Source organism: Oryx dammah, unplaced genomic scaffold, assembly GCF_014754425.2.
Source record: "Oryx dammah isolate SB20612 unplaced genomic scaffold, SCBI_Odam_1.1 HiC_scaffold_25, whole genome shotgun sequence".
NCBI classification, from domain to species: Eukaryota; Metazoa; Chordata; class Mammalia; order Artiodactyla; family Bovidae; genus Oryx; species Oryx dammah.
Window position 1 is genome coordinate 14,879,720 of NW_024070209.1, and position 20,629 is coordinate 14,900,348.

At 34.2% G+C, this 20,629-nt stretch overlaps 1 protein-coding gene across 9 annotated transcripts in view; it reads left to right on the plus strand.

Annotated features, from left to right (window-relative positions):
* BIRC6 (baculoviral IAP repeat containing 6) overlaps window positions 1–20,629 on the plus strand; it is a 210,869-nt gene that overhangs the window by 91,114 nt on the left and 99,126 nt on the right. For 7 of the 9 annotated variants that reach the window (XR_005718377.1, XM_040224596.1, XM_040224597.1 and 4 more), the window contains 14 exons: window positions 120–253; window positions 988–1,125; window positions 2,953–3,080; window positions 4,949–5,080; window positions 5,916–6,131; window positions 6,917–7,100; window positions 7,719–7,874; window positions 9,609–9,742; window positions 10,629–10,782; window positions 13,215–13,331; window positions 15,293–15,447; window positions 15,959–16,085; window positions 18,507–18,617; window positions 19,885–20,018. Coding sequence is in view for 8 of the 9 variants with exons in the window: in XM_040224596.1 (XP_040080530.1) it covers window positions 120–253; window positions 988–1,125; window positions 2,953–3,080; window positions 4,949–5,080; window positions 5,916–6,131; window positions 6,917–7,100; window positions 7,719–7,874; window positions 9,609–9,742; window positions 10,629–10,782; window positions 13,215–13,331; window positions 15,293–15,447; window positions 15,959–16,085; window positions 18,507–18,617; window positions 19,885–20,018 (2,020 nt within the window). In the remaining variant the exon portion in view is untranslated. The remainder of the gene's footprint in view (window positions 1–119; window positions 254–987; window positions 1,126–2,952; window positions 3,081–4,948; window positions 5,081–5,915; window positions 6,132–6,916; window positions 7,101–7,718; window positions 7,875–9,608; window positions 9,743–10,628; window positions 10,783–13,214; window positions 13,332–15,292; window positions 15,448–15,958; window positions 16,086–18,506; window positions 18,618–19,884; window positions 20,019–20,629) is intronic. The other 2 variants (XM_040224598.1, XM_040224600.1) reach the window with 1 other exon arrangement.

Here is a 20,629-nt window from a genome sequence, read left to right on the forward strand (position 1 = left end):
AATCTTACTAATAACCAGATAGTCTGTCATTACTCTCTTAAATTACAGTGTGAATTATTTTGAATATGAAGAGTTAAATTGATTCATACTCAGTGCTTTATTTGTATCTTTTTTTTTAGGGTCTTCATGTTACTTTCCTGCATTGGTCAGAGATCACTTAGTAACAGTGGCGTATTAGAAAGCTTACTTAATCTGTTGGATAACTTACTGTCACCTCTTCAGCCACAGTTACCCATGCATAGAAGGACAGAAGGTATTATTTAAATTAGTGTTCTTCAGTAAAAACAGAAGATTCCTGTAAATACTATTTTTTATAAACTATCTACTCTGAAATATTTAATATTCATTTTCCTGTACATTTTGTTGGTATTTTTGTGATACAGACTTTTTAGAATGACCAGCCTTCATGTGATTGACTGTCATGTGGTTACTGCTTTTTCAATGTGTTACCTTTACTTTATGTGAATTTTGAACTTGGAAATTATTGTGTATGTTGTTTTTATACTATCATGATTAAAATCAGGCTCTTATGTTTAAGTGTTTTGGCAGCAGTGCTGTTCTGTTTATTGATAATGAGCTTCATTTGAGCAATAAAATTGTTCCTGGAATAAAAACTCTGAAACATAGTGTAAAACTATATGAGTTATAAATTGAGAGCATTTAAAAAAATTTCAGCCCCCTTTAAGTCTAAGAATAGCTTCTTATACCTTGTTTTCTGTATGTTATTACCTGTTAAATTCAAATTATATTTATGAATCTGTTTTTGTACCATGAAAGATTTGTTAAATCTTCCATTAGATTTAATGTGTTACTCAATTTGTGGCTGCAGGTTTTAATTTTGAGGCTTACTATAAATAAATATTAGTGTTGATAATTATATGGTATATTTTGGAGTTATAACATATCTTAATTTTATAATTATTTTACCAGACTTCATTAGGCTTCTTAGGGTCACATGACTATTTTCCCCCTTTCATTTCTGTACAGGAGTACTAGATATCCCCATGATCAGTTGGGTTGTTATGCTCGTGTCCAGGTTGCTGGACTATGTGGCAACTGTAGAAGATGAAGCAGCAGCTGCAAAGAAACCTTTGAATGGTAAAGACAGGGAGAGGTTTATGACAGGTATCAGAAGTTTATAATAATCTGCTGGTGGGGATTTTGAATGACTATGCAATTTTTCCAGAACTGACTTTGGCCTGGAGATTCCAGCTATATGTAATTTGTCTAAGATATTAGTTAACTTTACCAGGAATAACATAGATATAAGTGAAGTTAATGAGAAGGAAGTCTGTGAAGGGTTATTGTAATATTATGGTATTTAGTATGTCATTCCATTTACTGTTATAAAATCTTTCTGTTAATTAACTGCAAATGATTTTTTATGCCAAGATACAGAAATTCCTAGATTTTTGTGAGTTGTAGTCTCCATAAGCTTGAAGCACAGAAAATTTTTTAAATGAAAGGAAATCAAAGTGTAAGATAAATTATTTTCTTCTTGTTTTCCAAGTTAACAAGATTTTATGAAGCAGCTACGTATCATATGTAAATATAGACAAGAATTTCCATAAAATTTGGAATTTAAAAAAATTATTCAGTTCAGTTCAGTCGCTCAGTTGTGTCTGACTCTTTGCGACCCCACGAATTGCAGCACGCCAGGCATCACCAACTCCTGGAGTTCACTCAGACTCACGTCCATCGAGTCCGTGATGCCATCCAGCCATCTCATCCTCTGTCGTCTCTTTCTCCTCCAGCCCCCAATCCCTCCCAGCATCAGAGTCTTTTCAAATGAGTCAACTCTTTGCATGAGGTGGCCAGAGTACTGGAGTTTCAGCTTTAGCATCATTCCTTCCAAAGAAATCCCAGGGCTGATCTCCTTCAGAATGGACTGGTTGGATCTCCTTGCAGTCCAAGGGACTCTCAAGCGACTTCTCCAACACCACAGTTCAAAAGCATCAATTCTTTGGTGCTCAGCCTTCTTCACAGTCCAACTCTCACATCCATACATGACCACAGGAAAAACCATTAGGATTATACTATTAAAGGACTGTTGAAATGTTTTATACGTAAATCAGTTGTATGATACACATTGTTTGAGAATAGGGTGGGAGATTCTTTTCATGCACAAGGATTTATCTTTAAACTGTGGTGTATTTTAATATCTATAGGTCACTACTCGGTTATAGACTTTAGAAGTAATACACAAATGCAACTGTGTGTAAAGTTGGAATATAACAGACAGTATGTGAAGCCTTAGTTTTATTCATAGCATTCAGGTATTATGAAAACACATAGGTGGAAGACATTTTTTTAAGGCCTGAAGAATTTGAATTGACTTGACAAAAGGATAATAAGAGAACAGAAAAAGCTGTCATTAGGTTAAGCAGATGTGAAAAAAAATCATTGAGGATTGGTGACATGTGGGATTAAGCCTGAAGTGAACCAAATGACCAGTATGGAATAGTCTGGACACATTCTAGAAAGAGCAGTAGAGCTATACAGCATGGTTTTTTTTAACTATTCAGTCTTATTTCTGCAGTCATTAAATCAGATTATTAAGTATCCTTTTTTTTTTTTTTTGATGCCTGTACAAAAGCATAGAATTTGAAATAGGCAATAGTGAGCATTTTGTTGTTGTTACATTTGAAAGACTTTATCAAAGTGGTATTGTACAAAGATTAATTTTAAACAGTTGTGGAAAAAGTAAACTGTTAACCTTAATGGAAAGATTGAAGGAACAGAGAACTCTGGTCTTAAAGTCATTTAGAGTCTAGGTTAACTTTTCTAAGATCACATGTTCTTAGCAGTTTCTTTACGATGGTTTCCTTAATTTTTTTCAAAAACTGCTTTGTTGTAATTGACACATTTATCATTTTATATTTTCTGGGTATGAATAGTACTTTAAAATCACATTTATCATAATTATTAATACAACTTTTCCTTGCTCTGTAGGTAACCAGTGGAGTTTTATTAACAATAATCTGCACACCCAGAACATAAGTCGGTCTTCCAAAGGCAGCAGTAGCCTTGATAGATTATATTCCAGAAAAATAAGAAAGCAGCTAGTTCATCATAAACAGGTAACTTTCAATATTTTTTTGCTTGTGTTATTTTAGTGTTTGAGACATTGTATGAGATAGACTTCCCATCAGACCTTATGAACTACTTAATTTAGGGAAATTATTTGACACTTTTGAGATGGACTTTATTAGTAAAATGCCAGCAATACATAGTTTACAGACTTTTGCCAAGTTCTTTTAAACTGTCTACCTCACATTTCTGATGCTACTATTCTAAGTGCAGCCATTATTTGCCTAGTCAGAAGACATATCTGCCTTTGTTTTCTCAATCCAGTTCATTTTTCATGCTGCCCCTAGAGGGTTCTTTTAGATACAAACCTGATCATATCACTCCACCTCTAAATTGTTAATGGTTTCCAGGTGATCTTTGAATGATGGTAAAACTGCTTAACGTGGCTTTAGAATATCTATCATCTGCCTGTCTAACTTTTAGGTTTGAGTTTTGGTCTAGCCATAGTGATTTTGAGTTCCTGGACCACCTGCAACCAGTCTTCTCATCTAAGATTTATTTTAGTATGTGCTTATTCCCCCATCCCTTCCTCTCCCCATGCCAAACATTTAATTTACTATTTTGCTTGGATAATTGAACTTACTTTTCAAAAATTAGTTCATATTCACTTCCTCAAGGAGCTCTTCCCTGGTTTCTAAATTAGGATCCCATAAAATATCCCCATGTATCCTGTATTTTCCCTTTCATTGTATTTATTGTATTCTCCTGTTGAGATTCTTTTGTTAACCTGAGTTTATAGCTGATGTCAGATTCTTATACGCCACTACTTTATTATAGTTATATTTCAAAATGCATCTTCCTCTCTATCTTACACTATATATAGAAATTTATACTGTATATTTAATATCCAGTATGGAGCCTCATATGTCTCTTAAAAGTATTTATATAATTGATTTAATATGAAAGGAAAAGAAAGTGAAGTCTCTCAGTAGTGTCTGACTCTTTGCGACCCCATGGACTGTAGCCTGCCAGGCTCCTCCATCCATGGGATTTTTCAGGCAGGAATACTGAAGTGGGGTTGCCATTTCTTTCTCCAGGGGATCTTCCCAACCCATGAATCTAACCTGGGTCTCCCGCACTGCAGGCAGGCTCTTTACTGTCTGAGCCACCAGGGAAGCTAATTTAGGATGAAATGAGAATTTATATGAAAACATGTATGCTCTGAAAGTTTGTGAAAGCTTTGGGTTTTTTAAAAAGCATGACTTAGTGCTAAATTACTTACTTCTGAGTTTTTCCACTATGGGCAACCATTGGCCCTTTTGCAAGAAAATGATGTGAAGCTTTTTCACATCATTGAAATCTGAATAACGTAGGTGAATTGTAATAATGTCATTACTCTGTTGTGATATTTTACTATTGTTAGGCAAAATTGGGTAAAGTGTAAAAGGGATCTCTGCATTATTTTTATAACTGCATGTGAATTTATAGTTATAATAAAATTTTTAATTAATAAGAATCATAGACATACCAAAAAATGTACTACTCTTGAAGGAGATTCCCATAAAAGCCAACCTAGGACTCTTGTACAGTAAAAATATTTTCCCAGTGTATTTAAAAATAATTCTGTTCCTCTGTTTAAAAACATTCCATCAGTCAGTCTCATTAGAGGCTTACATAAAAAAAGTATTCCACTTATTTTTCTTCTTCCATGGATAAGAAATTGGTTACTTCTTAATTACAAAATGGGGAGATCTTTTATTTGGATTTTGGAGGTGATATTTTAAATCAATATAGTTAAAACTAGACTTTACAGAAAACTGCTTATTCCACTAGTTTGCTGTATGGATTCTGAGAAGTACAATAACTTATTTTGTTGTTTTTAACATTGCTAACTATAAAATTAACATTTTCTTTAAAGCAACTTAACTTATTAAAAGCAAAACAGAAGGCTTTGGTGGAACAGATGGAAAAGGAAAAAATACAGAGTAACAAAGGATCATCATATAAACTTCTGGTAGAACAAGCGAAATTAAAGCAAGCTACCTCAAAGGTATGATCTTTAATTTTTAATGTAATTATCTTAGAGAAGTTACTCTTCTGTTTAGTATTAATATTTTAAATTATTTGAATAGTTAAATATCTTTAATAATGATCAGGAAGCTTTATGTTATTCTGCTTATCAGCAGAAAAATCTATCCTGTGTACTTCTTTGTGGGGAAAGATAGCTTTAACTCAAGGAAATACATGGAATATGTGGAGTTAAAATATTTTTCTAGCGTATATTCTTTAAAGTGGATTGTGTTCCAATAAATTGATGGTAAAAGGATTTAGGATGTGTATGGTTTTCCTAATGTGTCCATTCTAAGTGAAAGTTAATTACAGTGATTTTTAAATAAAGTATTTTTTAAAAGTAATGACCTTTTTTTTTTCAACTTGGGGGATAGTATTTCAGTAGCAACCAAGTTTGCATATTGTGTTTCTATAAATATGAGATTAAAATTATTCCAGCAAAATTTGAAATGAATTAATACTCTATAGTTTGTATGTATAGGTTTCTTTACCATTCACCTTTTGAGATTATGTTTAGGGTGTTTTGGTAATATTTAAAATAATAGATTTACCCTAATAGAGCATTTTTATAGAATTCCTCCTTTCTGAAATGCTATTCGATATCTGATGAATTATTCTAAAATGTACAAAGGTATATATTGTCAGTATAGTTTTTAATAATCTTACTTTTTGAAGCTTATGGTTTGCCTAAAAATCTTGTTCTTTAGAAGTTGTATGTTTTCTGAGTGTATATTTTCATCTCAGAAATAAACTCATATTGAAAGAATTTTCATTCAATAAACATTGATTTAAATATTGTAAATTTCTGTGTATAGCACTTTAAGGATTTAATTCGGCTTCGTCGGACAGCGGAGTGGTCTCGTTCTAATTTAGACACAGAAGTTACAACAACAAAAGAAAGTCCAGAGATAGAACCACTTCCATTTACTCTGGCCCATGAACGTTGTATTTCAGTAGTCCAGAAACTTGTCCTGTTTCTCCTCTCTATGGATTTTACATGCCATGCAGATCTCTTATTATTTGTTTGTAAGGTAAGTAAAGTAATAGGCCTAATTTATAATTACAGGCTTAGAGAATAAAAAAAAAAGAATGAAGAAAAAATACAGTTTTAAATTGAGTTTTAAGAGAAATAAAACTGCTTTGGTTTTCCTTTTATGTGGTTTAGTTTTTTTTAATGTGCCTTGAAAGATTTTAGAAATACTTGGGCACTTATTTTTAGGAGACCTATTATACATTTTTAATCTAGTTAAAACTAGATTAATGTAGACTTGAAATGTAAATAGTGTGAAGTGAAGTGAAGTGAACGTTGCTCAGTTGTGTCTGACTCTTTGTGACCCCAGGGACTATACAGTCCATGGAATTCTCCAGGCCAGAATACTGGAGTGTGGGTAGCCTTTCCCTTCTCCAGAGAATCTTCCCAACCCAGGGATCGAACCCAGGTCTCCCGCATTGCAGGCGGTTTTTTAACTGCTGAGCCACAAGGGAAGCCTTGGATATGTCTGTACAGCCTACCTTTTTCTTTTAAGATAGGCAATCTACAAATGAGTGTCAAATTATAGCAGTGAAGGCTGTATTAATGCCCTGAAGGCTTTCCTGTAGCATATTCATTGTTTGTAGAAATTGAAGTTTTCAACTCAGATTTTTTTACCCGGATTTTAATGTTTGATCCATGAAATTACATTTCCTTTGCATTTCATGTCAAACAGTTATTTTGACATCAAAAGTATATCTCATTGAAAAGTTACTTCAATGCTTTATTTTTGGAGAAAACATGTAATAGCTACTTAAGTGTATGATTTTATAAAATGTATTACAGGTTCTTGCACGCATTGCGAATGCCACAAGGCCAACCATACATCTATGTGAGATTGTGAATGAACCCCAACTGGAAAGACTGCTATTACTTTTGGTTGGAACTGACTTCAATAGAGGAGATATATCTTGGGGTGGTGCTTGGGCTCAATATTCCTTAACTTGTATGCTGCAGGATATTTTAGCAGGTTTGTTAGGATTTATTTTTAATAAGGTATATCAAAATGAGCTTGTCGATGCTTGACAAATCATTAAAGGAAACTGCCCCTCAAAAGTGTAAAATGTCTTATCTCAGCAGTAGCAACCCTTTCAAATTACTTCTGTGTTTAATTATGTTGACACCTGTGATAAATGCAAGTGTTTATGGAGGAATTAAGTTATAAAGTGCAGGGATACGGGAGCTAGTCTGCTTTCTTATTAATACCAGCAGTGGGCTGCTTCCAAGTTCTCTTGGTGCGCTTGAGGAAGGTACTCCCTATTCCTCAGTTTTTTTCATCTGTAAAATAAGAATAATAAAAACATCTTTATTGTTATTTTGATGAATAAATGAGTTAATATATTTAAAGTGATGATAATGACTCCTTATTCATAAGGCACACATTTTATGTTTTTACTAGTTAGCATTTGAAGTTAGTGCAATGGAAGGCCCTAGCATTTCCTGGGATAGATGAGGACTCATTTGCCTCAGAAACTTTTATGGTTGTTGTAGTGTACATGCTGTTCTCTATACTAGATGAAAAAATATGTTTTGGGGGTCTGTTTCCTAATTACTAAAACAGTTAAGGTGATGGTATTCTCACCTGCAGGAGAACTGCTGGCTCCAGTAGCTGCAGAAGCCATGGAGGAAGGGACGGTGAGTGATGATGCGGGTGCGACAGCCGGCGACTCTGACGACTCCCTGCAGCAGTCTTCAGTTCAGCTGCTGGAAACTATCGATGAGCCTTTGACACATGATATGACAGGTACATCCTTTGCATTTTTAACTAAACATATCCTTAGCTCTTTTTTAAAGAATGGAAACTTAAATTTCAAAACTAAGAATATTAATGAAGTGTAAAATTTTTATAGTAAGTCTTTGGCCTTAGTAACCATATCAGTATTTTTCTGATAAACAGATTTTACTTTGATTTTCGCATGCTTTTTTTAAAAAACAATTTTTATTTAGTTGTTTATGCCTGTGCTGGTTCTTCACCACTGCATGGGCCTTTTCCTCCTTTCGGGGCACAGGGGCGGCTCCTCGTTGCGGTGTGTGGGCTTCTCACTGGGGTGTCTCCTCATGTTGCAGAGCACTGGCTCTAGGTTCGCAGGCTTCAGTAGCTGCCGCAGCACAGGGGCTCTGTGGTTTCAGTTTCTGGGCTCTAGATCACAGGCTCAGTTGTGGTGACAAACAGGGTTGGTTGCTCGGCAGCAGGCGTGGTCTTCCCTGACCCCGAATCACCTGTCTCCTGCATTGGAGAGGCTGATTCTTTACCGCTGAGCCACGGGGGAAGCCCTTTGCATGCTTTTTCTAGTGAAATGGTATCCTTTCACAGTGTCCATGTTATTTTGATACAGTCTTACTTGGCTCTGTGGAAGGAATTATAAGCTAGAAAGCAGTGAAAAATACACAGTGGTAAAGACAGCAAGGTTAATGGCTCTTGACTTTTTCTTTCTTTGTTTTCTGCCTTTTCAAAACTATAATGTGCATCTTAGCATGTACAAACCTTTGTGGTGTACTCCCTACTTTTCAAGACTGTTTAATTTATTACCTTATATATTGCAATGTTACAGTCATTTCATTTGTTTCATTACTTAATCTTAGATTCTCTCATGTTTTTTCCTTTCTGTCTGATAGTCCCTTTACCTGGAGGAGATTTTCTTCTCTAGTTTGCATAGTGAACTTCTTGTCTGAGATTCACATACAGCTACCCTCCTCCAAGAAGCTTTTCCCATCACCATCAGCTATGTTGGAGACTGCTGTTGGTGCTACCTACTTCCTTGATTGTCTCCAGTAGCAGCTACCATGCTGTATTTGGTTTAATTTCTGTTGTGTACCCTCACCTCTGAACCCTTGTTAATTTATTGGAAGGTAGAGATGTGTTTTATTGATCTTCATATACTCAAACCCTAATGCAGGCTAATGTTTTCTTGACATTGTATAAATATATGTTGAATAAAAAAGAGTGAGAAAGAAAGGACGATAAAGGTTGGAAGGCAGAAAAGGCTGGTCAAGCATTTGGAGTCATCTGAGAGCAAAATAGTTTTTAATTCATGATAGAAAAATAAGGTGAATAGCAGTGTTCTTAAAACTTTACTTTTCACTTTAATAATGGGTTTTCTTTCCCTAACTATTAGGTGTAATTTATGAATTATATATTGGAGGCAATAAAATGAACAGTAGTTGTTCATTCTAGAAATGGTTAATGGTTATTTTTAACAGCAAAGTTTATGTAACTTGATTCAACAAGGACTAATCCTGTGGTCTTTTTCCCTAGGAAGTTACATACTATTGCATTGGTGTTTTTAATTGTGTGTGTTATAGGCTGATGTGTTTGTGTACTTACTTATGCTTAATTTTCAAGTATAAAAATGTAGAGACTTCTATATCAGAAACATTATATATTTAAGTAAATGTAATTGCTTTATAATTAAAAGCAGTAGTATATTGGGTAAATTTTATATACTCCACCAAAAAAATCACTTTAAATTATTTGAAGGTGCACCTCCTCTTTCCTCTTTGGAAAAAGATAAAGAAATTGACCTTGAGCTACTTCAGGATCTAATGGAAGTTGACATTGATCCTTTAGATATTGATTTGGAAAAGGATCCTCTTGCAGCCAAAGTCTTTAAGGTATGATCCACTAGAATATTCTTTGCAATTAAAATCTTTCATCTTGAAAGTATACATTTAATGTAACCCATTATTTAGTTCGCTCAAAATTAAATTACTTTAGATACTATAGTAGATTTTTTATGATACTATTGGAATGTTATAAGGAGACCTTTCATCATTATTTTTTAATATAGCTGCTAATATTACCTTAAATGTTAATAAGAACCATTAGTAAACATAGGAGGTATGGTTATGGAGTATTGACATTTCAAGCAGCATTTAAGCTCATCCAGATTGAGTTCATTGCCGAATCTACACCTTTACTAGCTGCTACTTTTTCTAAAGGAGATACAACTCTAATACTTTATTTTAGTTTATTTTGTTTGTAAGAGATTTTATTAAGATACTGCTGCTGTTGCTGCTAAGTCGCATCAGTCGTGTCCAACTCTGTGCGACCGCATAGATGGCAGCCCAGCAGGCTCCTCTGTCCCTGGGATTCTCCAGGCAAGAACACTGGAGCGGGTTGCCATTTCCTTCTCCAGTGCATGAAAGTGAAAAGTGAAAGTGAAGTCGCTCAGTCATGTCTAACTCTTAGTGACCCCAGGGACTATATATAGCCTACCAGGCTCCTCTGTCCATGGGATTCCCAAGGCAAGAGTACTGGAGTGGGTTGCCATTGCCTTGATTAAGATGCTAGATTCTAATAAATACGGTCTTTTTAGACTTGAGGATACAATGGAATATTCTGAACCATTCCTATAGATCATTAAATTTATGTTTAAAAATTTTAAAGGGTAAGGGGAATGCTTACTTTGTAGCCTTGTTTGAGTTAAGGTAGTGTAAATAATATGTTACTCTAAGTGAAGAGTCAAAAATAAACCAAAGTTTTTTCTATTTTTTTAAGCCAATAAGCAGTACATGGTATGACTATTGGGGTGCTGATTATGGCACCTACAATTACAACCCGTACATTGGAGGTCTTGGAATTCCTGTAGCAAAGCCACCAGCAAATGCAGAGAAGAATGGATCACAGACAGTTAGTGTTTCAGTGTCTCAGGGTAAGTGAGGCACTGTTATTAAGACAAGCTATTCTTAAAACAAGTTCTCAGTTTGTGTATTCTTGGTCTTCTGAGAATTTGATCCTGAATGTATGCTGAGAGAGTTTATTATTGCAGGGCTGCCTTGAGAGTGACTGACACTCAGAGCTTTGTGTTGGTCAGTTTGGAAGCATTTCTATTTATGGTCCATCTTTTGTTTCTCAAAATAACACTGAGCAAAATATACTTGTGAGTTGTGTGAGTTTGCCAGTGGCTTTAATTATTTTTATTGTTATTGTACTTTCTTTTATTTTTATTGTTATTATAATAGTAAATTTATGTTTATTTGTAAGCAGAATGGAATCACGTTGAGTATTATTTTTGTACTCTTCTAGTCACAGAGTATATAACTTTCTTTTTTGAATGAAATATTTTCTTAAATTTTGAATCAACCATACATTTACTGAAAAGTTACAAGTGTAATACAGAGAACAGCTTTATCCTGACCCATTTGGGAATAAGTTGTTAATCTGATATTTTTCTATTTTATTTTGTTTTACAAAACAGGACATTTCTTCTACATAAACACATCAGGAAGCACATTCCATGAAAATCAGGAAATTAACATTAGTATTAACTTTAAGAATCCATTCAAGTTTCAGCAGTTGTGTCTAAATAATGTCCTTTATGGAAAATGATCCAGTACAAAATTGTATGTTGCATTTTACAGTTGACCCTTGAGTAATAGGGGAGTAGAGTGGCCCATTCCCAAACAGTTGAAAGTCTGTGTGTAACTTTACAGTTGGTTCTTTCTCTCCAAAGTTTTGAGTGTGTGTGTGTGTATGTGTTTGTGTGTTAAGACACTTAAGTTGTTTCTGACTCTCTGCGACCTTAATGGCTACAGCCAACCAGTCTTCTTTGCCCATGGGGATTTTCCAGGCAAGAATACTGGAGTGGATTGCTGTGCCCTCCTTTAGGGAATCTTCCCAATCCAGGGATCAAACAGGTTCTTTACCACTAGTGCCACCTGGGAAGCCCTTTGCATCCATGCATTCAGCCAACTGTGGATTGTGTAGTATATATTTATTGAGAAAAATCCTTGTAAGTTGACCTGTGCAGTTCAAAGTGTATTCTTCATGGGTGAACTATAGTTACCATATCTCTTCAGTGTTATTCAGTTTGCCACACTTTTTCAGAGGTGACTTTGATGATCTTGGTGCTTTTGAAGATTATAGGCCAGTTATTTGGTAGAATTTCCCTCAGTTGGGGTTTGTATGCTGTTTCCTCATGATTAGATTCTGGTTATGTGACTTTGGCAGTAATATTAGGAAACTGTAGTGTCAGGTTTTTCTTCCTGCATCCTATTAGGCAGCTCATGATTTTAATTTGGATCACTGGTGGTGGTCTTCAGTCTAATTACTTAATAAAAGACATGTCTATCAAAATTTTCCAGTGAAAAATTTTTCTTTTCCCTTTTGCAAAAAAATTTTGATTGGTTGGAGTGACAGAAGAATATTTGGAAACTGTTATTTTTTAAAAAAGAAGTTAATAGTTTATTCATTTACTTTTGAATAGACCAGTGGTTTCCTTTTTTTATTCAGTGTGTTATAATTTGTTATTACCATTATTTATTTGTCTTAAAATATAGGGAACATAGTTTTCCATTTTAACCATTTTTAAGTGTATAGTTCTATGCATTAGGTAAATTCACATATCATTATTTATTTTGATATTCAAATTGCCCTGATTTGACCAGTGATATCTCCTTTAAACTGGTCTCTTGTTTTTTTTTTTTTTTTGACATGGCCTCATCTTTCTTTGAACATTTCCCTTTTTTGGGATAACAAGATGCCCCAAGCTCATCATTTACTTTTCCTTTTCCAGACTGAGAATTAGCCTCTTCATGAACAAAAAAGATATTTCAAAACCTTTTAGTGGGAGAATTCAAGGTTTGAGTACTAGATATACTTGTTGCTAACTTGGGGCTGTTTCCATGGTCTCTTTATGGACAAATCTAGGGAATGTGTACACACATTTGTGTTTATATTTATTTCTGTATTTGTTTGTCTATCTAGCATGCCGCAAGTTTACATTGATACATCAGTTAATCTAACTGCAATCTAACTCCATAGCCTTCATTTTTCCTTTGTTCATATTTCTCTTTTCTCTTGATAGTGAAGTACCTGATTCTCCTTACCCTTAATACACTTGCTTCCACTGTCATTGCTTCCCTTACTTGGGCTGCCTTTCTTTATATCACCACTGTCCTGTCTCTAGCCTCCTTTGCCCAGATCCTGTTACCTGCTATTCCTCTGGTGCCCGTGCCAGGTTGCTCTGATGGGAAGATGCATTCCTCACCCTGTTTGGGGCTCAGATGTCAACATTTTGTTGTAGGAAGTAGGACATGAATAATAATTATTAAATAGCTTTTGTTTTTTAATTGTTTTTTGTAGCCCTAGATGCTCGCCTAGAAGTTGGACTCGAACAACAAGCAGAGCTTATGTTGAAAATGATGTCTACCCTGGAAGCAGATTCCATTTTACAGGCATTAACAAATACATCTCCTACATGTATGTAAAAGTCACCACTCTTAGAGTATTATACTTAACAGTTTGTCTCTTGATTATCGTCAGATGTACTCAGTGGATTTTTAAAAAAATTATTTTTGGCTGCACTGGGTCTTTGTTGCTTTGCAAAGGCTTTCTCTAGTTGCGGTGATGAGCAACTACTCTTTTTTTGCAGTCATGGGCTTCTCTTGTTGTGGAGCATAGGCTCTAGGCATGCAGGCTTCAGTAGCTGTGGCTCACAGGCTCATTAGTTGCGGCTCTCAGGCTCTAGAGTGCAGGCTCAGTAGTTGTGGCATACGGGCTTTGTTGTTCCCCGGCATGTGGATTGTTCCTGGGCCAGAGATTGAACTCGTGTCTCCTACATTGGCAGGCAGGTTCTTATCCACTGCACCACCAGGGAACTACCAGTGACAGATTTTTAAACTCTCCCTTGCTAATTTAGTAGTAAGTTGAGAGAGAAGACAGAAGATTAATGAATTCAGAGAGTGGAAAGGGAACAGAACACCTCCATGTAGTGGTCTTAAGTTCAGTCCAAAAACTTGAGTCATGTTTTTGTTATTTGTGGTAGTGTGAGGTTAATGACATTTTTGGGGAAGCCTGTATAGCTAGCTGCCTAGGAGTTTGTTGCATTATATCCAAATTTATGATAAAGTGGGTTTCTTGATAGTAACATCTTTATCTTCCTTGAGGACATATGAAAGAAGATGAAAGACATATCATGATGATAGCCAAATGGGTCTGATTGAACTACAGAATTGAGACGACGTACTACCTAATTATCTATAGCAAAAGAAGAAAAACTTTTTATAGTGAATGACCAGATAGTAAACATTTTAGGCTCTCTGGGGCCATGCATCGTGTTTTGCAGCTCTACTCTGACTTAAGCAGCTGTAGACAACATATACCTAAATGAATAGCTATGGCTATTTGAAAACCATGTTGCAGAGTCTGGTGACCTGCCATATTTGGCAAAAGGACACGGTTTCCTGACTGTTGATGTTGTGCTAGACTTCAGTAGATCCCCTTCTGCCACGTGAGTACAGTTAAGAGAGCAGCCTGTCTACCTTAAGGTGGAGCTGTGCTAGGGAGATGGTGATGTTTTTACTTTTCTTAGGTCAAGAAAAATGAAAATGTGGTGGGACATGGTGATGAATAAAAGTATAGGGATACTAGTTAGAACCTAGGAAGCATGTCATGTCTTTTGAAGGAGAGTTCAGAATTCATTTCAGTAGAGAAATTTGGGTTTTCAGATCTTCCTATATAAAGCTGAATTCTTTCGGTTTGCATTTTTCATTTTTTCTTGCCTTAGAAGTACAGAAAAAATAGAAAAACCTAAGAATTGGTGTAGTGTTCTGCTTCTCGATATAGTCTATCTTTTGATTATTTTTCTGCCCAAAATTTATGTTCTTCATTTAGTATAAAACTTTCTAAATATATGAGAAAGTTCTCTTAGCATCCCTTTATTTCTCTGCTCACCATGAATCTGTACTCAGTTTTGTGTGTGTATCCTCTCATCAGAACTTTTCAATAGTTCCCTGACAATTTTAATGTGCCAGTTAAGGTTGAGAATCAATGGATTAGAGTCTAGATTGTTCTAAAGCCATCTTCTCAAGAAATAGGCAAGGGTCTTCTTTCTTTCCCTTTTTTTTTTCCTTTCTTTCCCTTTTTTCCTCCCTTTTATTAATTAGGAGAAAATTGTAGATAGAAATTGCTAGAAAGTAAGGTTCTTTCCCTTTGGTGGACAAGTGCCATGAATTAGGGAGCTTCTCTTTGTGGTGCTTTTTCTTTTGAACTTTCAAGTAATGTTGTAAAACCATGTTTTCAAACAATGTAATGCTGAATCATTAAAAAAAATGCAATTTTAATTAAAAAAAAAAAACCTTCACTTAACTGTACATATTATTAGCTAGTTAACATTTCTCCTGCTACTTTGTGATAAAATCACAATTGTGTTTAATTTTCAGTATCACAGTCTCCCACCGGAACAGATGATTCACTTCTAGGGGGCTTACAAGCTGCAAACCAGTCCAACCAGCTTATTGTACAGTTATCATCTGTCCCGATGTTAAATGTGTGTTTCAACAAACTTTTTTCCATGCTTCAAGTCCATCATGTTCAGGTATGACTTCAGGAGAAATGGTGTATTTTTAGACGTTATTGCTGGCCTGGAAAAGATGAAATAACTGGAAAGATCAGTCTCAATCAGACAGTGATGATTTCTTTGTCATACTCAGACGGAAGAATTTTGGAGGTATTTTAATTAACCATAGTTCATTAGTGATAGGTTATTTATTATTTTTATGATTTTAAACTTCTTTAGTTCTAACTGTATATTATACACACACCTGTATATTATACACACACCTATATTTAAAGACTTGAGTCACCTCTTTTAATTTAGTAAAACATTTGTATTTGGTAAATTATAAATTTTAATTCAGTTAAATTTCATTTGATTTAGATTTTTAAGATGTTTGCTCTTCACCTGAATTGAAGTAACCAAAAATAGTATTTAATTGACAGATTATTTACTCATAATCGTAAGGAATCCTACATAAGTTTTTTTGTTTACGTGCTATTTCGTAATGTCATGGGTACATTTTCTTTCTGTCAATTTTCATTTTTTTCAGTTGGAATCACTTCTCCAGCTGTGGCTCACATTGAGTCTGAATTCTAGTTCATCTGGAAACAAAGAAAATGGAGCAGACATTTTTTTATATAATGCTAATCGAATACCTGTCATTACATTAAATCAAGGTAAGATTTATTTATATCTAAATATATTTATTTATATAAATCATATAAAAATCATAAAATTTATATATAAACATATTTATATAAATCAAGGTGACATTTATGCTATGTCATCAACATAGCATAAATTAAGTTAAAAAGAAGATGATTAGGTTAATAATCTTTATCATGGTTGTACCGTTTTAGTAAAAAAAAAAAAAGCACTGTTTTAAATATACTGACTTATTAATTAGCAGGAAAGAGGACAGAAAACTGTATGATCTGTATTATGTCTGTGTATAACATAAACTCTGCAGTGTTCTGTTAATCTTTCCATTGTATTTCCTTAAAGTATTGTCTTGTTCATAAGCTATTCTTTTTTATTTTTTAATTCTTTATTCGTTTGGCTGTGTCAGGGTTGGTCATTGGGTCTTAGTTGTGGCACACAGGGTCTTCATTGTGTGCTTTTTGTTGCGTCTTATGCATCTTTTGTTGCAGTGCATGGACTCTCTAGTTGTGGCACGTGGGCTTAGTTCCTCTGAGGCAAGTGGGATCTTAGTTCCCCTACCAGGCATCGAACTCTCGTCCTCTGCATTGCAAAGCGGATTCTTAACCACGGGGAAGTCCCATAAGCTATTCTTTTGTAACTGGTGTTTTTTAAAATGTGCAGTAACTCTAGAGAATTAGTAGATTGGAGAAGGATGTCAATTTTTTTTGTAGAAGTTGTGTTCATTTATTTTGTTCTTTTCTTGAGAAATGCAAAAATGTGGGAATTGCAGGACTTGAATAATATCCTTCAATAGGAGTAGAACTCGCTTTCAGTTCTGGTTATAGGAATCTGTTTAAAGAAAAGTAAAAATTATTTATTCTTGGTTCTTTCTCTCTGGAGATGTGCATCACACATGGCCCTCATATGGCCTGTCTCAGCCTTAGTGACAGCTGTGCTGTCTCCTGGCCCTGTTTATATATGCATTGTTTCTATAGGAGCCAGCCCTACTTTAATTATTAGGTTTCCATGTGTTTCACTGTATTAACGATTATTGTTATTAATTTTGCTCCCATCCTTTTTTTAAACTTTATTATTCTGAAAAACATTAAATGAAAACAAGGGTAAGAAGTATTAATTATTTCTTACTGTCATCAGATATTTGGTCAGTATTCAAATTTCCAGTTGTCTAAACTGTTAACAAAACTTTTTTGTTTATTTAAGATGGAATCTGTAGAGGGTCTGCACATTTTAATTATGTTTTAAAATTCCTCCTATGTCTTTTTTTTTGTCCTATTCCTTTGCAGAGTTTTTTTGTCAAAAAATAGTTGTTTGGTAGTTAGACATGGAGCGTAATCTGATTTTTTGTTTTGTTATTTAAAGATAGTTTCATAGGTTATTTGTTTTTTGTGTTGTTAGTAGGCAATGATGATTAATGCCTAGAATTACTAGCCATTCACAGGAAGTTTCTAAATGAAAATAGTCTAATTTTGTTATTCCTTTTTTTATTTATCTTGAAGTATCAATACTTCCATAAAGAGAAACTTCCTTTAATATACTATCATATCACCCTTTGGATGTACAGTTTGTATAATGGAAGCAGAAAAAGTGTTGTAAATGTTTAGTATTTTAAAATTAAATTTTAAAGTTAATTGCTTCACAAGTAGATTATATAATCTAGGCCACTTAATTTATTTAATAAATATAAGTTCATGATTGTTTTATTTTGTGCTTTTTCTGGGAAGTTTCTTAGGTTTCTGTCATAATCATTGTTTATTGATGCTGAAATTATGCTATTTGTAGTCAGTAAGATGCTTTCTTTTTAGATTGTTTTGGTTTTGTTTTTTTGTGAAATACATGACATCTTTTTTAGGTTTTTAATATGATAGGTGTTGCAGACTATATATATTTCCTGCCTGGGATCTGGAATCAGCCATTTTACTTGGTGTTTTAAGGGCACGATTAAGTGCTCTATATTGTGTTTGCTTATTTTTAATACCTTTTTTCGTTTCTCCACCTGCCACACGTGCTTCTTATGTAGGCCTTGTAGTTGACTTAGTTATAGTTTTATTTTGTGCTTTTCTGGGAAGTTGCTTTGATTTTGAATGGTATGCCCCACTTCTGTCTTTCTAGGATGCCCTATTATTTTCAGTTTTTGATTTTGCAGAATATGAGGATATTTAGTAAAACACAAATTATATAGCCTGTAGCTTGGAAAGGATGACAAATGTGTAGTGATGACATGTTATTTGTCATGGAATGAGCTTTAAACCTAGACATAAAATGTTGCTGACTCTAATGCTTTAGTTATATTTAATGGGAAACTCTTATTTATGTTTTGAGGACACTAGTGAATTGATCTTAAAAATAATGTCATGGTTTTAAATTCTCTTTGTTTCATTCTTAGTAAACATTTGCTATTTCTGAGTGAAAATTTCCCCTTTCTCTTTTCCAAATAGCATCAATAACCAGCTTTCTCACGGTGTTAGCTTGGTATCCCAATACGTTGCTCCGGACATGGTGCCTTGTGCTTCATAGTCTAACTCTCATGACAAACATGCAGCTTAATTGTAAGTTCAGACATTCCTTTATATTTCTGACATACATTTTCTTTTCTTGCTATCAGGTTCTTAAAAAGATGTTTCCAAGAAGTGAAATAGTTGTGAAAATGATTGAATTTCTTATTTGACGATGTCTCTGTTAGACTTGTTCTTAATGTGTCTTGTCCTTTGTGCTACTTTACTTTGATTATATATACCCATGTATCTATAATTACAAGTTTAAATTATATTTTTACCTCCTAAAAACTTTTACTTTTAAAAATTGATTACTTTTAGAGTACAAAATCAAGTATTTAATGTTAGCCTGTGTCTTGTGCTGGTTATTTATTCTTTTCAAAGTAACTTAGCACTTAAAAATGGTTTGTTCATTAATATACTCGTGAACATATATGACTAGATACCTCAGTTTGTGCTTTTCACATCTAAAATCTGTTTGCATGGAATCTAATTGTTTCTTCTCAGATTCTAAACTCCTAATAGTTTCCTACTTTCTTTACCTCACTTCTTTATTTCCTGTTTAAGTTAAGATAGTAAAATTAATTTTTGAACCTTTTAAGAACGAAACTTCCCTGGTGGCTCAGACGGTAAAATATCTGCCTGAAATTCAGGAGACCCAATTTAATCCCTATGTCAGGAAGATCCCCTGGAGAAGGGAATGGCTACCCACTCCAGTATTCCCGCCAGGAAAATCCCACAGACAGAGAAGCCTGGCAGGCTACGGTCCATGGGCTCGCAAAGATTCCAACACGCTAAACCACTAAGACTTTCACTTTCTATATGAGGCTGATGGTAGATTTGACTCAGGTATTTTGTTCACTTCAAAAAACTGTTGTATTGTCAGTATGTATGTTAACAGTATGCAATCTTTATGTAGCTAACCTGCTAAAATGAATAAATTTTACCTCAGTTTATCTTCAAAAGCTGGGTTAAACTTTATCTGAAAAATAAATCTTTATTTCTAGAAAGGGACAGTGATTACTAAGAATAGGCTGACCAAAAGGACAATAAGCATTTAATTATTTCTTTTCGACTTGTCTGTGTACTGAATAAGATATACATTAAACTAGATATTTTTCCCTGCCAGAAAGGAGGCAAGAGATCTGTGGTAGAGGAAAATAGAGAGTGAGGCTCAGTCAGTACAGTAGAGATTTAGATTGTTTTTAGTAACTACCAGGAATATATGAGTTTTCTTTGAAACCAAGAGATGTTTTAAATACTGTAGTTCCATTGTTTCAGACTGTTTATTGAAAACTTTTTTTTTTTTAATGCTTTATAGCTGGTTCCAGTAGTGCCATTGGAACTCAGGAGAGTACTGCCCATCTGCTGGTTTCAGATGCAAACCTGATTCATGTTTTAGTGAAATTTCTTTCTGGCACAAGTCCACATGGAACAAATCAACACAGTCCACAGGTATATGATTTTTGAAAACCAGAGATAGGCTTAGATTATATAGTAAACTTATTTGTAAAATAAATTTTAAGTGTACCTAAATATGTAAAATTTTTATTGCTAAGGTATTAAATGATGGCTTTTTATGTATAAATGTAATAAAATGTTTTGAATTATTTATAATAATAGCTGTACTGAAACAATATAGCAGGTAGTAAGTTTTCTCTTGGAATTACTTGATTTTTATGCAGAGATGCATTTTTGGTGTTATATTGTATTATTTGTGAAACTTTCTAAACAAATACTTAAACGTTAGGAAAGCATTTCAAAACTTTGGGATTTTAAAAATATTTTTTAAATAATGTATTATGTTTAATGACCTCTACAGTCAAGATTTGAGAAGTCACCTAACTTAATTCTTTTATAATATTAAATATTTTGTTCAACAAAAAATGAAAAGTTGCCATGAATGGACCTAAACAGTATTATACTAAGTGCAGTAAAACAGAGAAAGACAGATGCTTTGAGTTTACTTATATGTGGAACCTCAAAAAGCATAACAAATGAACAAAGGTAATAAAAGTGAATAGAGTCATAGAAACAGGTAACAAACAGGTGGTTGCCTGAATGGG